The sequence below is a fragment of the Terrapene carolina genome, unplaced genomic scaffold (genome assembly GCF_002925995.2).
Source record: "Terrapene carolina triunguis isolate 2854851 unplaced genomic scaffold, T_m_triunguis-2.0 Scaffold34825, whole genome shotgun sequence".
Lineage (NCBI taxonomy): Eukaryota > Metazoa > Chordata > Testudines > Emydidae > Terrapene > Terrapene triunguis.
Genome location: NW_020699176.1, coordinates 4,712 through 23,324, shown reverse-complemented (window position 1 = coordinate 23,324; position 18,613 = coordinate 4,712). Strand labels below are relative to the sequence as shown.

The window sequence follows — 18,613 nt, the reverse complement described above, 5'->3', positions numbered from 1 at the left end:
CCCACCCCCAGCACGCCTCTCCCTCAGTGTGACCCCTCCCCCACCCCCTCAGTCCGACCCTCCTGCAATGTGATCCCTCCCCCACAGTGCTCCTCCCCACAGCCGCTTCCCTGTCCTCCTCAGAGACCCCCTGAGAGCCCCTCCCCCACCTCCTGTGTGATCTCTCTCCCATCTCCCCATAGAGACCCCCTTCAGCCCTGATCCCTTGTGACCCCTCCCCACAACCCCTCCTACACCTGCCAGAGCTCCCCCCACAGCCCATCCCTCACACCATCAGAGACACCCCCAGTGTGCTCGACTGCACCTCCTGAGCCCTAGTCTCTCAATATGGGGTCCTCCTGGGGATGGGAAGATACCCCGTGGGTATGGGATTGCCCGATCTCCTTCCCTGCTGGGACTGGGAGTGCTCCTAGAGCCCTGCATGGCCATGTCCCCTTTCCAAATGCAACCTTCTCCTCAATTCCTACCTCTTCTCAAACACCCCATGGCCCTGGAGACACAGGACCTCTGGGAGGGGAGCGAGATCTGGTGGGTCAGAGCAGGGGGGGCTGGGAGCCAGGACTCCTGGGTTCTCTCCCCGGCTCTGGGAGGGGGGTGGGGGCTGGTGGGTTAGAGCAGGGGGCCTGGGAGTCAGGACTCCTGGGTTCTGTGCTCAAAACTTGGCACACTGGCACAGCATGGGGATTACATGTGTAGCAAAGCCTGGTGTTGGCCACTTTGCCGTGGCCAAAAATTTTAATCCACTTGCTGCGGCCTGAGGGTTTCCTTGGGCAGGAGGGGCCGGGATTTAGCCTGACTAGGAGGGTTGAGAGGGACAAGGGGCCCCTCGTTAGCTGCTATTTCTCTCTTAATCCTCCTCAGAATGTGCCTAGCAAATGTGCTATTAGCATCTGGCTGCCTGGGACCCTTGCACCTCTAGGGAGCAGCTTCCGGGGGGAGTGGCTGGCTCCAGGAGGATACAGGGTCTCTTCCCTCTCGGGAATGGGGACCAGCTAGCCCAGGGGAATCCGAGAACGGGCTAAAATCTTTCATATTCAGTAGGGCACTGGTTAGAGTTTTCTACCCCATGCGTCTGAGGGGGCCCCTTCATGCCATCCTCCGTAAATCTGTGCCACCTCTGGATTGTCCAAAGCAAGCGAGGCGAGTGTTTTCTGTTAGTAACTGCTTCCTAAATCTCTTCTCGAAATCGGGGGTTGTGGGGTCAATAAATAAGCACCGTCTCCTCCCCCTCTTCCGCGTGGGTCAGAGTCCAAAGCGGAGCGTGCGTCCGAGAGTTGTTTGGCTGTCTGAATTTTGGACCTGATGATTTGAAGGCTGTGGACGGCTGTGGCAGTCGCTTCCTGGCAAGCTGGCTATTCCCACTTGCGTGTTTGTAGTGGGTAGAGCTGGGGCTTTGTGAGGAGTGGCTAGTGGAGCGGACTGACTGTCAGGGCCCCTGTGAGAAACGGAGGCGAATATTACCCCAAAGCTTTGGTTGTCAGCTCTTCGGTGGGGTCCTGATCCATGAGGGCGCTATCCCAATACAGATGATCGCTTTAGATCCTCATTAACTGCACCATGTAGGCCGGTCCTCTCCATTTTGTCCTTTGTCAAATACTCTCTGTGGCCCCACAGCATGGGGGCGACTGTCTTCGTGCAGCCCCTGGACCTGGTGAAGAACCGCATGCAGCTGAGTGGCGAAGGGGCCAAGACCAAAGAGTACAAAACCAGCTTTCACGCCGTCAGGAGCATCCTCAGGAAGGAAGGCGTCCGCGGCATCTACACTGGGTATGAGGGGATGGGTGATTGGGGGCGCCTTTGTTCTGGCACAGGGGGTTGACGAACAGGACATGGGGCCGTTCCCCTCTACGGGGGTCAGCCCCAGGGTGGGAGATTGGCTGGCTCAGGCAGGTGGGGAATGGGAGGCAGGTTAGGGGGCGCCGGCTCGGATCCGTCCCCAAGGCAGGGGACAGGTGGCTTTGGGGGGGGGCCGGGAATGGGACATGGGGCCTTTCCCCTCTAGGCTACACCTTGTACCACAGACCCAGCTCTGTAGTGACCGGGATCGTTGCCTGCGGCGGGCGCTGAGTGGCCCCGTGGGAAATGGGTAGAGAGCGTTAACGTCTGTCAGTTCTGCTCCTTTCCCCAGTGCGCTGGGTGCTCGTGAGGCCCAGGGCACGCGTGGGGCTGGCGGGCAGCCATCGCTGTGCGTGCAGCCGGGAGACGCCTGTTTTGTGTCGCTGGACTGGCCGGCCTCAGGCCCTGTGAGCAAACGCACCTAATTCTCATGGTTGCTGCGGAGCTGGCCCCGGGCCGAGGACCCAAGCGTCCTGACTCCCAGGTGTCCAGCAACCACACAGGCCCATAACCCTCCTGCCCTTGGCAGGCTGTCGGCAGGGCTTCTGAGACAGGCGACCTATACCACCACCCGCCTGGGCATCTACACCATCCTCTTCGAGAAGCTCACCAAGGCGGACGGCACGCCGCCCAACTTCTTCATGAAGGCGGGGATCGGCATGACGGCCGGGGCCACCGGGGCCTTCGTGGGCACGCCGGCTGAGGTGGCGCTCATCAGGATGACGGCGGACGGCAGGTGAGCGGGGTTGAACTGCATGCAGTGCGGTAATGCGGCTGTTTCCTCGCCTGGCGGCAGTGCTGCTAGCCCCCATGAGAAACCTGGTGCCCCCAGGCTGCTGCTGTAACCCACTAGGCCATGCTCCGAGGGGTCTGGGCCTCTGAACTGCCCCCTTGCTCCCCTCCTCTGTTCCTGTTCCCAGGCTGCCCCCCGACCAGAGGAGAGGCTACAGCAATGTCTTCAACGCGCTGCTGAGGATAACCCGCGAAGAGGGCGTGCTGACACTCTGGCGGGTACGGCGCTCGTTGGAGGGCTAGGCCCGGCGGCAGATGCACCCGGGAGAATTCGTTTGGGAGATGGGGGGGCAGCTGGGTTTGTGGGATCAGCCTGTGATGGGTTCCCCCCCGGGGTACCACCGAGCCTGCCTGACCCACCAGCCTGGGCTCCCACTCACCCTGTAATGCTGTGACAAGCTGCAGACGTGCTCCTGGTCTCTCACTCACCAGCATTCACACAGGTAGGGACACACCAGCTGCAGAAACAGGCCCAGACGCTGAGATCAGCTCTGCAGGGGAAGGCTTCAGCTAAGGGGCTGCCCATATACTCAAGTGCACCCCCCCCCCCGAGGGTAAACCCAAAATGATAGCGTCTTGCGCTGCACCGGGAACTGTACAGCTTAAGTTCATGAAATTCGCCCCCTCCCTCACTGTGGAGGGGAATATAGACATCTTTTTGCCTCCTGTTGTGACTGCCACACACTGGTTTTAAACAAAACAAAAATAGGTTTATTAACTACAGAGGATGGATTTTAAGTGATAGCAAACAGATCAAAGCAGATTACCTAGTAAATAAACACAAACAATCTAAACTGAACATGCTGAAGAAATTGGAGCTGTCTAGCAAATGCTGTTTTAGGCGGATTGCAGAGATTCTTGAAGGCAAGTGGCACTTGCTTGCAGCTGAAAACTCCAGGGATTCCTTTCACAGGCTAGAAATCCCTCGCGCCTGGGTCCCTCCCTTCTTCCCTGAGTCCAGTCCTTGTTTCTCAGGTGTTTCCGAGCGTCTCCTTTGGAGGGGGAGGCAGTGAAGAAGAACCAGGAGGATGCCACTTCCCTGCCTTAAATTGCTTTTGCATAGGGCGGGAACCCCTTTGTTTTCAAACTTGGTTCCCACGCCCCTCAGTGGAAAAATACTGGCATTCCAAGATGGAGTCCAGTACCATAACCCTAAACCTCCCCAGGGGGAGATCAGCATCTTCTCAGACCTTTTGTTCTCCCGAATGGTCCGTTGACTTGTTCCCAGCCAGCCATCTCGCCTGATTGCATTCTGTCTGGTGGGCGTTCCCCAGGTGCAAACACATTTGTAATAGATGCAGAAACAATATTCTTAACTCCAGATACCCAAATGATACATGCATACAAATAGGATAATCGTAGTCAGTGAATTATAACTGTTTCAATGACATTATACAGGCTGTATCTTGCATAAAATACATCATAGATATGCCATAATCCTATCATCATATTACTATGGGGTGTAATGCCACACAGCCGATGGGCAAACACGTTCAGGGGGCGGAAGGGGTGTTAGTCTGTGGCAGGCATCTGCTGCTCATGCAAGGCAAGCGCTTAGATTCCCCATCCTCATGACTGCACGGTGTTTCCCGTGTCATCCCCCCCCCTCCCCCGTTAACTGCCCCTCCTCTCTTTGCCTTGCAGGGCTGTGTCCCCACCATGGCCAGAGCGGTAGTTGTGAATGCTGCCCAGTTAGCCTCCTACTCTCAGTCCAAGCAGTTCTTGCTAGGCTCCGGTAAGTCCTGGTCACGTTGTGTCTGACATAAAACGCATGGCTGAGGGATAGCACCGCACTCCAGCCAACCAACATGCCGTTATGCTGGTGCATGTCCCCTGCTAACCAGTCCTGACTGCCCCCCAGGAGGTAGTTAAGTGTTACCCACATTGGACTGAAACACAGATTGGGGGCGGGGCTGCTTCCCAGTATCTCAGTGGAAGAGCCAGGGAGAAAACCCAGGAGTCCTGGCTCCCAGCCCCGCCCTGCTCTGACCCACCAGCCCCCACACCCCTCCCAGAGCCGGGGAGAGAACCCAGGAGTCTCAGTGAGACGGGTGCTTGAACGGCTTAGCTCTGACCTCCAGGGGGGTCCTAAAATCCCCCCTCTCCCTCCTCTCTAGGTTACTTCCGAGACAACATCTTCTGCCATTTCTGTGCCAGTATGATCAGCGGGCTGGTGACCACCGCTGCTTCGATGCCGGTGGATATCGCCAAGACCAGGCGAGTGGCAGGAGCGCTGGGTGTGCCCTCGGCACAGCCTGGGATGGTTGAGGGGGGCACGGCGATGGTCAGGAATAGGGAGTGGAGGGTTGTGTGGCCGGGGGGAATCCATCTCTGCCTTGTGGGTATTTTGTGAGCTGAGTTGGTGAGTTCTCAGCCCTAACGGGACCGCAGTGCCCATCACCACGGGAGGGAATCGCCCCGTCAGCAGCGAACAGGCCACGGGATTTGAACTCTTCCCCCCTCCTCCAGGGGCAGGGATGCATACATAGGGAGCATTACCCATAGTGCACCAGTTCTGGGGGCGGATCTCAAGACTTGACTTGCTTAGCTTGCAGGGATCCCAGGGCAAGCTGGTCTGGGCTGCAGGCTTCCCTGTGTCCCAGATCCACCCTTGATCCCTAGCTACGTGGAAACTGATCTCGGGGTATAAATAAGTGGCAGTCACCTGCTGAGCGCCTGCTGCTGGCTTAAAGCTTCCTCCCCTCCCTTTCCCCCGGGCACGCAGGATTCAGAACATGCGGATGATAGACGGGAAGCCGGAGTACAAGAATGGGCTGGTAAGTGACAGCTGGAGACAGGGGAGGTGCTGGGATCCGCCGTCTTGGGCCCTTGGGGTGTTGGGTTCCTTTGAGGAATATTCCTGTGTCCAAAGGGCGGGTTCACGCTGCCGCTCCATGGGCAGGTTTCTATTGATAGCACAGCTGTGCTTCCCTCCCGGCCATGGGGAAATGGACGGGGGCTGTCAGATTGGGGGCGGGGTGGATAATCGACGCTGTGACCAGAAGGGCGAACGGCATCCCGGGCTGCGTAAGTGGGAATCTCGCGTAGGGGCAGAGAGGCGATTTCACTGCTGGATCGGGCCCAGACGGTGCCCACAGTTCCGGCCGGAGGGTGATTACATCGGAGAGGGGTCAGAGAAGAGCCAGGAGAAGGATTAAAAACCCTGCCTGCGAGTGAGAGACTCCAGGAGCTCAATGAGCTTAGGGAAGAGGCGGCGAAGGGGTGACGGATCCCGGTCTGTAAGTACTGACGCAGGGAACAGATATTTAGTAAGGTTGAACCTGGCCCGAGGGCTGGAAGCTGTAGAAGTTCAAGTGTAAATGTTTGATGGTGAGAGTGGGCCCGGGCCCATGGAGTCCATCGCCTCAGCCCAGATACAGGGGGCTCTAAGCCCCTACTGCGCGGCTAGGACGTTTCCCTCAGTGAACTCTCGCTCTGTGGTGGTCAGTTCAGGAATTCTTACTGCTGCCCCATCTCGGAGTCTCCCGCTGGGCAGGGAGCCCCTCCGGTCGCCTTACCTTGCAGCTGCCAGGGAGAACAGGACATGGGTGTGGAGGAACATTCGGATCAGGCTTTGAACTCGGAGCCACTCACCTGGTGGACCCAGGGTGTGAATCGGTGTCACTGGGGCAGGGGAGAAAACACTTCTCCAAATGCCCGTGTCTAGGGAAAGCAAAGGGGACGCAGGATGACAGTCAAGTGAAGGCCTACGATGGTCACGTTCAGCGTGGCATCCTCCTTAAATATACGCAGGCTGCGCCGTGTGAGAGGGGGATGGGCGTCTCTTCACCTGTCCTGAATCCATCTGGCCACTGGGGGGCAGTGGCCTGTCAGAGATGGGACGTGGGAGAAAAGCCGTGGGACTGACAGTGCTCTGCTGCTATTCATTAAAGGAGGCTCAGGCATGGTTGTACAGCGAAGGAAACTGAGGCAGAGAGAGAGAGATTGAGAAGTGGCTTTCTGGAGGCTACAGAGTCAGTGACAGAAGCAGAACTAGAACCCAGGAGTCCTGCCTCCCCACCGCTTGCTCGAGCGACTAGCCGGTGCAGGGGCGTTAGCCGGCCGGAGCCGGCACGGGGTGGCCCTGGAGTACTGTCCGCCGTGTACTGACCTCTGCTTTCTGAATTCCAGGATGTGCTGCTGAAAGTCATCCGTTACGAGGGGTTCTTCAGCCTCTGGAAGGGCTTCACCCCCTACTACGCCCGCCTGGGTCCCCACACGGTCCTGACCTTCATCTTCCTCGAGCAGATGAACAAATTCTACAAGAAGTTCTTCCTCAGTGCCTAAGAGAAGGCCCTGCCCTGCCCTGCCGTGGCTGGGCGCCCCCTCCCCAGACCGCAGCGCCTCCGCCGGGGAACCAGACCCGGCTCTCACCGGGTCCAAAGCAAGGATCTGGCTGGTGCCCCTCCCCTTCCTGTGTGTTTGGTGTCAGTCACATCACAGTTCTTTCCTGTTCCCTGAATCACGTGAAAGGAGCGGCGGGGAGGACGGCACAGCTTCTGTCTGGACTGGGGTGGGGTGCTCCAGACGGCTCTGGATTATTTATTGGGGGGGGGGGGCAAGACTGGGCCAGTACCGTGGAACGCAACCCCTCGGGTAGCAATGGCCGACCCGCGTGCGAGGTGTAGGTCTGTGCGTTGGGCCGAGGTTTTTATCTTGTCTCTCCCCCTTCTATTTGCTTTGAACTCAGTAAACTGATCATGGTCCTACGGGCACGTTTGCTTTGGGGGGCGGGGAGGAAAGACACCTCGGTAACGCTCTGCAGCAGCGTCTCGCGGATCTACAGGATAAACAGTCCCTGGGAGGAACGCCTTCAGTGGGTCAGACCCCCAAGGGTCACCTGCGCCTCAGGGCTCCAGCCTGCTTCACCTGGCGAGCTCTGCCCTGTGAGAGCCATGTCCGCTCTGCAGGGACCCAGAGCAGAGCAGGGTTTATTACTGACGTAAGCGTAGAGAAGCGCAGGTTCGGACACTGCCTGTCTTGGCCACGCCATCTTGGTTCTCTCGCTCTGTCCCAGGTGAGACCTGTCTCTCTCCAAAGGCTGTCTGTGTCCTAGCCTCACGTGGGAGCCCCCTGCCGAGTTCACATCTTCCGCCTGAGTGCGGAATTTCTTCTTGTTAGGTTCTTGCCAGCTCCTCCCTTGATCTGCCCCAGAGAGTTCGGAGGGAGACACCTATCTCCAGCAGCTTTTTAGCCCTGTGGCAGCCCCTGGCCAGCAATCCTCAGTCAGGTCGGGCACTGCCCTGCATAGCAATCATAAAAGCATGCCTGGAAATGCCCGCTGGGTTAAAACGCATGACTTTATTTGCTGGAGTGGACAAAAGGGAAGTGAAATTGCTGGCCCCATCTTTCCAGGACCGAGCAACCTCAGCCAGCCATGGCACCAGCTGGGACCGGGCTACCAAAGCACGCTCTGTATTTACCTCTGCTGGCTTCTGCTTTGCTTTAACGAAATGTGCAGGGCTCAGGTCCCTACCGCCTCACCCTGTGCCGGTGGAACTGAGTGCAGGTAGGCTGCACCCCCTGGGGGCTTTGCCCCTCGGGCAGCGTGTGGGGCTGGCTGACGGCCATCCTGCCGGAGAAGCGAGCAGCGAAGGGAGACAGGGAACAGAGGGTGGCTTCCTCAGGGAGGTGCTGGGGAGGGGGTTGGCACCAAGCAGCAGACTGTGGGTGACCCTAGGCGGCATGCAGGTTAACCCCCGGCCCGGAGCAGCTGACTGAGCTGGTGTGTGATCACGTTCATCTCACACACCCAGGGTGCCAGCCACGTGAGGTGGGACCAGATGTGGGGCGGCCTGCTCTGGAGTTGGGAGCAAGGAAGCCACAGGGCCCATCTACACTAGCCCAGCAGGTGCTGTGACTAGAGCTACTTCCAAAGAGCCGTATCCCCAGAATCTCCTTGCTGGTCTGGAGGGGAGAGTCATAGGGCTGAGATGCAGCTGCCTCTGGGGTGGGATGTGGGGGGCTGGTCATACAGGGATCCCTCATGTAGTGCCGAGATGCGTCCGTGTCTGGGGTGGGGCTTATACAGGGATCCCTCGCCCGGTGCTGACATGCGTTTGTGTCTGGTGTGGGAGGCGGCTGTTTATACAGGGATCCAGTGCTGAGATGCTTCTGTGTCTGGGGCGGGACGGGGCAGCTGTTTATACAGAGATCCCTCGCCCAGTGCTGAGATGCGTCTGGGGTGGGGCGTCCCTCCCCCGTACCAGCAGCATTTCTGAGCCCAGCTCTGTAGCGGTGCCTGCAGCTGCTTGGGATGGGGCAGTGGGTAAAAGTCGAGTGACTTCCCCAGGGTATGTTTGGCCCTGGGACAAGCTGCTAGGGGGTGCTGTGGGGCAGGGGGCTCCCATCCAGACATCACACTCGCCCGCATGGCTACTTCATTGTGTGTCGATACCCCTGCGGGTGAGGGCAGGGCCGGGTCCCGGCTACGGGTCCGGCTGCAGGGGGAAGGGGTTGTCTGGCACCTGGTTGAAATGCCCCATGAGGAAAATGCCGAGGGTGCCGATAGTGAAGAGCAGGATGGCGGCACAGAAGCACAGCTTGTCAATCACCTTCCCGACCAGCACCCAGTTCTCCATCTCCTGCGTGGCAGAGAGAGGGGCGTCAGGACGCCTAGGTCCCCTGCGCTTGGAGGAGGGGGGAGAGGAGAGGTGGGGCCTGGGAGCCAGGACGCCTGGGTTCTCTCCCTGGCTCTGGGAGGGGAATGGGGGCTGGGAGCCAGGACTCCTGGGTTCTCTCCCCGGCTCTGGGAGGAGAGTGGGGGGGGGCTGGGAGCCAGGACTCCTGGGTTCTCTCCCTGGCTCTGGGAGGGGCATGGGGGCTGGGAGCCAGGACTCCTGGGTTCTCTCCCCAGCTCTGGGAGGGGAGTGGGGACTGGTGAGTTAGAGCAGGGGGGGCTGGGAGCCAGGACTCCTGGGTTCTCTCCCTGGCTCTGGGAGGGGCCTGGGGGCTGGTGGAATAGATTAAGAGAGTCAGAATAGGAGCTAGGACCCATGGATTTTCCCCTGTAGGGGGCTCCAGCCCCAATCTGCCCCCCAGGTGCTGGGGCAGGCTGGTGTGGGACTCACCGCGCTGCTGGCATTCTGCTCTCTCATGGTCTCTGTGATGAAGTTGCAGGCCTCCACGCACGCCCGGATCTCAGGGGCTGCGCTGGCCAGGTTCTTGTACAAGGTGCTGGTGACGCCGACGTCCACCCCGTCTGCAGAGAGAGGGGGCGGGGCAGAGTCAGGGACCCAGGAGTCCTGGCTCCGAGGATTAACACTAACACGTTCCCCTGGCAGTGGGGTGTCAGTAGCCAGCATGCGGGGGGGGGGGGTTGTTTCTCACCACAGGCGGGGGTCCTGTTGAGCCCATGGCGCTGGCCCTGCCGCTCAAAGAGGATCTCGCTGCGTGGCTTCTTGAGGATGTACTCCTCGGCTTTGAGCATGATGGCGAAGGAGCTGCGCCGCCGGGTGGGGGGCGCAGCCCAGGGGTCCCCCGTGGGCTCCAGGGCTGAGCCCAGGTACCGTGGCAGCACCTCTAGGAACACCTGGGGGGGGGGGAAGAGGTCTAGTCCCGTCCCCTGCACTCGTGGCAGGACTAAGTATTACCTAGACCAGCCCTGACAGGCGTTTGTCCAACCGGCTCTTAAAAATCCCCAACGATGGAGATTCTACAACCTCCCTGGGCAAGTTATGCCAGCGCATAACCACCCTGACAGTTAGGAAGTTTTTCCTAATGTCCAACCTAAACCGCCCTGGTTGCAATTTAAGCCCATTGCTTCTTGTCCTATCCTCAGAGGTTAAGAAGAACAATTTTTCTCCCTCTTCCTTGTTAACAACCTTTTATGTACTTGAAAACTGTTCTCATGTCCCCTCTCAGTCTTCTCTTCTCCAGACTAAACAAACCCACCTTCTTTGTCAAAATCAAATCTAGACCAGCCTCTCCCCTACTAGCTTTCTCCACCTTCTGAAATAAAAAATCGTCTCCGATACGTTCCAAGATCTTGTTGGATAATCGGTGCCCTGCTGTGTTGTTTTCCCAACAGATGTCTGGGGAGTTGAAGTCCCCCATCACCACCAAGTCTTGTGCTTTGGATGATTTTATTAGTTTAAAAAAAGCCTCATCCACCTCGTCTTCCTGGTTAGGGGTCTGTAGTACGCCCCTACCATGACATCACCCTTGTTTTTTACCCCTTTCATCCTTACCCAGAAACTTTCAACAAGTCTGTCTCCTATTTCCAGCTCAACCTCAGTCCAAGTGTACGCATTTTTAATATATAAGGCGGCAACACCTCCCTTTCCCCCCTGCCTGTCCCTGAGCAAGCTGTACCCATCTGTACCAATATTCCAGTCGTGCGTATTATCTCACCAAGTCTCCGTGACGACAACTAGGTCATAGTTGTGTTTATTGACTAGCATTTCGCGTTCTTCCTGCTTATTCCCCATCCTTCTCACATTAGTCTACAGACATCTAAGATACTGGATCTAAGGGTCCTGGCTTAGCCCTTGGACTCTTCCCTGCCCTAAGCCCCCGCTCCCCAATCCCTATTCCCCCTTTGGTTGGTTCTTGGTTCTCCAATTTCCCTCCAAGGCTGGTGCCCCTCACCCCACATTCCCCCTGGCACCGATCCCCAGGTCTCCAGCCCCACCGCCCCCGAGCACTCCCTCCACCCCCAGCCCCCTGACACTTCCCCCCAGATCCCCCTCATCTCCCCACTGTGCTCTGCCCCCAACGCTCACATGTTTGAGTTGCTCAGACATGCAGTGGGTGTTCGGCGTTCGCAGGGAAACATTCAGCACAATGACACAATTCATCACGATCAGCGTCGCCACCCCCATGACGAACATCAGGTACCTGCCGGGGAGAGATCTCGGGAGTCCTGGCTCCCAGCCCCCCTGCTCTCACCCACCAGCCCCCACACCCCTCCCAGAGCTGGGGAGAGAACCCAGGAGTCCGGGCTCCCAGCCCCCCCCTGCTCTGACCACCAGCCCCCACTCCCCTCCCAGAGCCAGGGAGAGAACCCAGGCGTCCTGGTTCCCAGCCCCCCCTGCTCTAACCCACCAGCCCCCACTCCTCTCCCAGAGCCGGGGAGCGAACCCAGGAGTCCTGGTTCCCAGGGAAGCAGGATGGGGGGTGTCACTCACTTGCCGATGAGGGGGACGCTGAGCGAGGTCTCTGGGATTTTTTGGGCGATGAGGAAGAGGAAGACAGTTTGAGCCAGCAGCACTGAGATGGAGAGGGTGCATTTCTGGCCACCGGCTGCCAGGGGCAGAGAACAGGGGTGACATGGGGCCGTTTGGCTTCCCTCCGATATCCTGCTATGCCCCCCTCCTGCCCAGGGCCTGGGGCTTTCTGCCCTGGGGCCCCCCAGAGAGGGGCTGCCAGGAGAGATTGGGGTTCATGCCCCTAACGTTTGCTCCTAGTGCTAGCAAATGTGCCCCCCACGTGGGTGTGGTAGGGAGCATCTCTCCTTGTCCTGTGGCCGGGCAGGGTTTCCCTGTGGCCAGCTAGGTATCTTTGAGGCCAGGCAGGGCATCCCCGTGGCCGGGCGGGGTGTCCCCGTGGCTGGCCGGGGTTTCCCGTGGCCGGGCTCACCTTGGGCGGGCAGGAAGTAGACCAGCACGACGAGGGAGGAGATGAGCACGCAGGGCACGATGATGTTGATGACGTAGAAGAGGGGCTTGCGCTGGATGATGAGCGAGAAGCGGATCTCCTGGAAGCCGAGTGCCTCCCGGCCCAGCTCCGGGTGCAGCACCTTCCAGGCCGGCCGGTGCCGGATCGCCCACTCCCCGTTCTCTGCAGGGCGGGAGGCAGTGGGAGGCAGCGGGTGCTGTGGGGAGCACACCCCTGCCCTTCGGGGAGACCCCCACTGGGGGGGGACCTGGCAGACATTTGCCCCTGGGGGGAGCTGTGGCAGACACCCTCTGCCCCCTTGGGGGTCTGTTCAGAGGGGGCTGGCAGACACCCTCTTTCCCACCCCCCCCATACCTGTGAAGGCGGCGGGGTCTATATCGATCTCGTCAAAGGGACGGGCCGTCTCCTCATTGATTGAGAGCTGCAGTTCAACCTCGTTGGCGCTGTACGTCTGGGACCTGCGGCCACATGGGGGGTCAGCAGGGGGCGCCCTCTCCTTAGGGTCAGCCCTGGCACTGGGCGAGGGGTCCCTGAGTAACCGGCCGCCCCGCCCCAGAGGTGGCTGCATCTCAGCGCCGGGCAAGGGGTCCCTGAGTAACCTGCCGCCCCGCCCCAGAGGTGGCCGCGTCTCAGTGCCGGGCGAGGGGTCCCTGGGTAACCGGCCGCCCCGCCCCAGAGGTGGCCGCGTCTCAACACCAGGCGAGGGGTCTTTGGGTAACCAGCCGTCCCGCCCCAGAGGTGGCCGCGTCTCAGCACCGGGCAAGGGGTCCCAGTGTAACTGGCCGTCCCGCCCCAGAGGTGGCCGCGTCTCAGCGCCGGGCGAGGGGTCCCTGGGTAACCGGCCGTCCCGCCCCAGAGGTGGGCGCGTCTCAGCGCCGGGCGAGGGGTCCCCGTGTAACTGGCCGCCCCGCCCCAGAGGTGGGCGTATCTCACTCACTGGAAGACAAGGGAGCAGTTCTGCCAGTCGAAGGGGAAGTAGGTGACTTCGATGGCACAGGTGCTGCGGTAGATGGCGGGGGGCAGCCAGTACATGGCCCCCCCAGGGTACACCAGCACGTTCGCGTAGTAGGCGATCTCAAACTGCCCGTCGATGCTGTGGGAGGGGGGTGTGAGAAGGGAAAGGGGGCGTCAGCAAGGGGGGCCCCCCAAAGACCCTGCAGCCCAGACACTTCCCACACTTCCCTTGGTGCCCATGAGACACCCTCATATATTGACACACCAAAGCCTGTACACCCCAAAAGATCGGCACCCACCCCAACCTGCCCTTTGGCCTGAAGCCTTCATCTCAGTGGAGAATCCAGCTGGGGGAGACCCTGACTTTTGGCGGCGTCCCTGGAAAGACTTTTCTGTGGCCGGGGCGGCTTTTGGGATACCCTGAAAGGGGTGGACTGGGATGCGTGAGGCTGAACCACTGAAGCAGGGACAGACCGAAAAGGGGTCGGGAACGCCAGGGAGGGGGACACCAGCCGCACCTCTGCCGACATAACCCAATCGCAAAAAGGGCGTAGTCTGACTTTAACCCAAATCGGCAGAACGCGTCTAAATCCATCTAGTCCAGCCCCCTACACAGAGGCAGGACCGTCCACCACAGGTGTTGGTCCAACCTGTTCTTAAAAACCTCCAACGATGGAGACGTCACGACCTCCCCAGGTCATTTGTTCCAGCCTTTAACCACTTTTTCCTAATGTCCAACCTAAACGAAATCATTTAAGAAGATATTGAACAGAACCAGACCCAGGACAGATTCCCAGGGGGACCCCGCTCGTGATGCCCTTCCAGCTTGACTGTGAACCGCTGATAACTACTCTCTGGGAACGGTTTTCCAACCAGTTGTGCGCCCACCGCCATGTGTACTCAAAGATCGTCACAGATGGCTCAGACCTCTTCAGCCTGTTTCTTGAGTATCCCAGGATGTGTTTTGTCAGACCCTGCCAACTTGGAGACATCGGACTTGTCTAATTAATTTTTAACTTGTTCTGCCCTTATGTTAGCCTCAGATCCTTCCCCCTTTACACCGACGTTCACTGTGTTAGTCGGCTGGTCACCGCTAACTGTTTGGTGAAAACCGAAACAAAAAAAGGCATTTAACACATCGGCCACAGCTGCGGTTTTTTTATCATTATCTTTCCTTCCTCAATGAGTAATGGGCCTACCCTGTCCTTGGTCTTCATCGAATCATAGAATATCAGGGTTGGAAGAGACCTCAGGAGGTATCTAGTCCAACCCCCTGCTCAAAGCAGGACCAATTCCCAACTAAATCATCCCAGCCAGGGCTCTGTCAAGCCGGGCCTTAAAAACCTCTAAGGAAGGAGATTCCACCACCTCCCTAGGGAACCCATTTCAGTGCTTCACCAGCCTCCTAGTGAAATAGTGTTTCCTAGTATCCAACCTAAACCTCCCCCACTGCAACTTGAGACCATTGCTCCTTGTTCTGTCATCTGCCACCACTGAGAACAGCCGAGCTCCATCCTCTTTGGAACCCCCCTTCAGGTAGTTGAAAGCAGCTATCAAATCCCCCCTCATTCTTCTCTTCTGCAGACTAAACAATCCCAATTCCCTCAGCCTCTCCTCGTAAGTCATGTGCCCCAGCCTCCTAATCATTTTTGTTGCCCTCCGCTGGACTCTTTCCAATTTTTCCACATCCTTCTTGTAGTGTGGGGCCCAAAACTGGACACAGTACTCCAGATGAGGCCTCACCAATGTCGAATAAAGGGGAACGATCACGTGCCTCGATCTGCTGGCAATGCCCCTACTTATACAGCCCAAAATGCCATTAGCCTTTTTGGCAACAAGAGCACACTGCTGACTCATATCCAGCTTCTCATCCACTGTGACCCCTAGGTCCTTTTCTGCAGAACTGCTACCTAGCCATTCGGTCCCTAGTCTGTAACAGTGCATGGGATACTTCCGTCCTAAGTGCAGGAAGTCCTCTTGCTTGTAACGTAGTTGTAAAATGCATTCTTGTTGCCCTTTATCTCCCTAGCTAGTTGAGTCTCGTTTTGTGCCTTGGCCTTTCTAATTTTGTCCCTATGTGTTTATGGGTTTTTTTTTTTTTTTAAAATAATCATCCTTGGTAATTTGACTGAGTATCTGCTTTTTGTAGGACTCTTTTTCGAGTTATGCCCCATGCTCTGGGCCAAGACAGGGCCGGGGTCATGTACGATGAAGCAATCTATTGCAGAGCCCAGTTGATTAAGTGGAAGGAATCCAAACGAATTTGCCGCCACCGCCTGTGAGATGGGATGAATTCCACAGGGGTGGATGCAGGGAAGTGGGGCTGAAGAGTCCTCAGCCATGGGACAGCTACGTAACCGGTATCTCCCGCAACACAGCAGCAAAGAAAGACGGGAACACGTCCGTGGCACATGAGCCACTTGCAGAGACGGTTCTGCTTGACTTTCGGTGTGGCCGTGGGGATCGGACTAGCAGACACAACGAAGGAAGTGGATGGAAAGCGACAGAGCCGAGGAAGCAGCTGTCTGAGCTATTCGACAAGCTGTGACCGAAAGAATGGCAAAGTACGGCCCCAGCCCAGATACCAGCCGTGGGAATCTGGCCACATCGGCCGTGGGGTCACCTGAAAGCAGGAAGTAACCAGCCACTGCAAAGGACGGAGGCCGACCGCTCTGCACCCAGAAAGTGGCCTCGTCTCAACTCATTTGGGAATCGCAGCAAGAGCGTTGAACGAAAGCAGCGGCCGCTGGCACAAGCAATCAGTAGCCAAGCTGCCGGTAACACCAGGCCCGAGCTGTGGGGATCCAGGGTCCGGTCCCTGGCCCCTCTCTAGCTTAGAGGGCTCTCGAAGCCGGACCCAAAGGAGCCCCACGCCGGGTGGTTGGTGCCAGGGAATGGGACACGGGCTCGGCGGCACCTGCAGAACAAAGGTGTGGTTGCCAAGTGGGCTCTGACCCCGGGCAGCAGCTGGGCGGAGGTTTGGGGGGCTCGCGGTGGGGATGGGGGGTCCTCGGAGCACCCAGATGGATCCAGCCGAGCCAGGCTGCAGGCCTGCCCCGGAGCGGCGGGACTGGCCCAGACGGCATTTCCGTGGACTGGCCGGGTAGCTGGCGAGAGCAGGAGGAAAACAACATCTCCGGCCAGGCAGATAAATCGGTGTTTTATAACCGGGCAGGGAGGGGAGGGGGGACTTTCCCCTCGTCAGGCCGTTCTGCGAACGGTGACGTCAGGCGCGGGCCAAACACACTCAGGCCCCCCTGCACCAAGACCACCGACCCGTTAGCGAGTGGGGCCAGACGCTGGCTCGGCTCACGATTAACCGCTGGTTCTCCGAGTCACGGCCCTGTCCCGGGTTCGAGGAGCTGGAGCTGGGACCGCCGGAGACAGGAGGGCGGACGTTTCCCGGCCCTCTCCCCGAATCTCCCAAGGTCCCCGAGACCCTAAGTCATGCAGCTCCCCCCACAGCCTCGGGGCGTCGGCCAGGCCCCCCTCCCGGGTCTCACTTGTTCTCCAGGACGATGTCCGGCAGCCAGACCATGTCGGAGGGGACGCGCAGGGAGCGGATCCCTTCGAACTCACTGTTGCTATAATTCAGCCGATAGTCCACCCATTCCTGGGGGCAAAGAGACGGGGTGAGGCTGGGGGACCCCCTGCACCCCCCGCCACAGAGCTGTGTGTGAGGAGCCCAGGGCTGGGCTAGCAGGGGCTGCGGGTCGGGAGTGAGGGGCACCGGAAGGGCTGGGGGGGGCAGGGGCCGGGCTAGCGGGGGCTGCGGGTCAGGAGTGAGGGGCACCGGCAGGGCTGTGGGGCAGGGGATAGTAGCTGCCCCCCTGCAGGACAAGGTCAGTCGCCGGAAGGGGGGATTAGTGTGGGGGGAGGGAGCAGCTGGGAGCCAGGACTCCTGGGTTCTATCCTCAGCCTCAGGACGTAAGTGCAATGGGGGTGGGGGGAGAGACAGGTGAGCTCAGAGTCGGGGGTCACTTGAGGGCATCAACAAGGAGTCTGAGGGGGCCTGAGTGGGGCAGGAGGCCCAGTGGGGGCGAGGGGTTACTCACAAACTTTATCCAGACATTGGTGGTCAGAGTCTCCTCCTTTTCATTCTGCAACAGGATGGAGACGGTCAGCGTGGTTTTGGGGGCAGCAGGGTGGGAGCGAGGGATGTTCGCGGGGGCTGCAGGTTGGGTCGGGGGCGGCGGGGCGGGAGCAGGGGGCGGCGGCCGGGCCAGATGTGAAGGTTGTGGGGGGTGCCAGCCGGGCTGGACGTGGGGGCAGCGGGAGCGGGTTGGGAGTGAGGGGCGCTGGGGTGGGGGTGGGAGTGGGGGGCAGCGGGGCGGGAGCGGGGGCAGTGTGGTGGCAGCGGGGGACGCCGGCTGGGCCGGGCACGGCGGAGTGGGAGTGAGGGGTGCTGCGGTGGGAGCAGGGGGCGGTGGCCGGACGCGGGGGGCGTCTCACCAGCGAGATGAGGTTGGTCAGTGTGAGCATTATCTGCACGGGCACCGTGTCGTCGGGGCGTATCACCGGCCGTGTGTTCTTGTCGTAGTTGGCGAAGAGTTTCTCGTAGAGCCGCAGCTCCTCATTCCCGCCCGGGGCCCCTTGTGGGGCAGGCAGGGGTCAGGCCTGGGTGTGTGGGGAGCAGCTGCCCCCAGCCCTGCCCTCCCACCACCTTTGTGTCCCCCACCCTGCCCCAGTCCTGGTTTAACCCCTCCCGATTATCCCCCAGCATCCCCCCCCCCGTCGGGGAACCAGGGCCTGGCTCCATCGGCCCCCCACAGATGTCAGGGCCCCCAGAGGGCTCAGGTTTCTGCCCCCCAACTTACCACTGACCCCCACACACAGCAGGGCGCAGAGCAGCAGCCCCAGGCCCTGCATCACGGCCGAATCCCCCAGCCGGCCACCGCTGATTAAATAGGGGCAAGTTATTTTGAGGTTGATTCCGGCTTCCGGGGTGGGACGGACACTGGATCTCCTGATCCCCCCCCATCCATCGGCATCAGGTCACTTTCACCCCCCCCCTCGCTGCACCTGTTCCCCTCCATCCCAGGGGCTGACAGGCCAGAGAGCATGTTAGAGAGAGAGCCCGACCCACCAGCCCCCACCCCCCTCCCAGAGCCGGGGAGAGAACCCAGGAGTCCTGGCTCCCAGCCCCCCGTGCTCTAACCCACCAGCCCCCACTCCCCTCCCAGAGCCGGGGAGAGAACCCAGGAGTCCTGGCTCCCAGCCCCCCCTGCTCTCACTCACCAGCCCCCCTCACTGTTAGACGTTTTCCATCTTGTTTCCAATCCGAATTCATCTGGTTCCAACTCCCGGCCCTCGGACCCGGCTAGACCTGCCTCTGCTAGTGAAAGATTCGCTCCCCGCGTCGGTACTTACAGACCGGGATCCATCACCCCTTCGCCGCCTCTTCATTATGCTA

General features: G+C 59.5%; 2 protein-coding genes across 4 annotated transcripts; one reads left to right on the top strand and one right to left on the bottom strand.

The window, feature by feature from the left end:
• The first annotated feature begins 1,071 nt into the window (after positions 1 to 1,071).
• On the top strand, positions 1,072 to 7,337 carry SLC25A11 (solute carrier family 25 member 11). Its single transcript, XM_024217878.2, has 7 exons — positions 1,072 to 1,767; positions 2,366 to 2,572; positions 2,757 to 2,847; positions 4,273 to 4,363; positions 4,746 to 4,845; positions 5,354 to 5,405; positions 6,760 to 7,337. The coding sequence occupies exons 1-7, from the start codon at positions 1,616 to 1,618 to the stop codon at positions 6,913 to 6,915; spliced, it is 849 nt and encodes a 282-aa protein (XP_024073646.1). The 5' UTR covers positions 1,072 to 1,615; the 3' UTR covers positions 6,916 to 7,337.
• Positions 7,338 to 7,438: 101 nt separating this feature from the next.
• On the bottom strand, positions 7,439 to 18,092 carry LOC112106345 (acetylcholine receptor subunit epsilon-like). 3 transcript variants are annotated; one of them, XM_026646300.1, is made up of 13 exons: positions 18,018 to 18,092; positions 17,653 to 17,792; positions 17,256 to 17,300; positions 16,704 to 16,813; positions 13,184 to 13,339; positions 12,601 to 12,704; positions 12,208 to 12,408; positions 11,757 to 11,871; positions 11,352 to 11,466; positions 9,958 to 10,159; positions 9,699 to 9,829; positions 9,096 to 9,212; positions 7,439 to 7,871 (listed from the first exon to the last, which is right to left on the bottom strand). In XM_026646300.1, the coding sequence occupies exons 1-13, from the start codon at positions 18,067 to 18,069 to the stop codon at positions 7,851 to 7,853; spliced, it is 1,509 nt and encodes a 502-aa protein (XP_026502085.1). In that variant the 5' UTR covers positions 18,070 to 18,092; the 3' UTR covers positions 7,439 to 7,850. The 3 variants fall into 3 exon arrangements, with proteins under 3 accessions (XP_026502085.1, XP_026502083.1, XP_026502086.1); XM_026646298.2 differs by lacking the exon at positions 7,439 to 7,871 and having other exon boundaries at positions 8,333 to 9,212; XM_026646301.2 differs by lacking the exons at positions 7,439 to 7,871; positions 17,256 to 17,300 and having other exon boundaries at positions 8,333 to 9,212.
• Between the last annotated feature and the right edge of the window lie 521 nt (positions 18,093 to 18,613).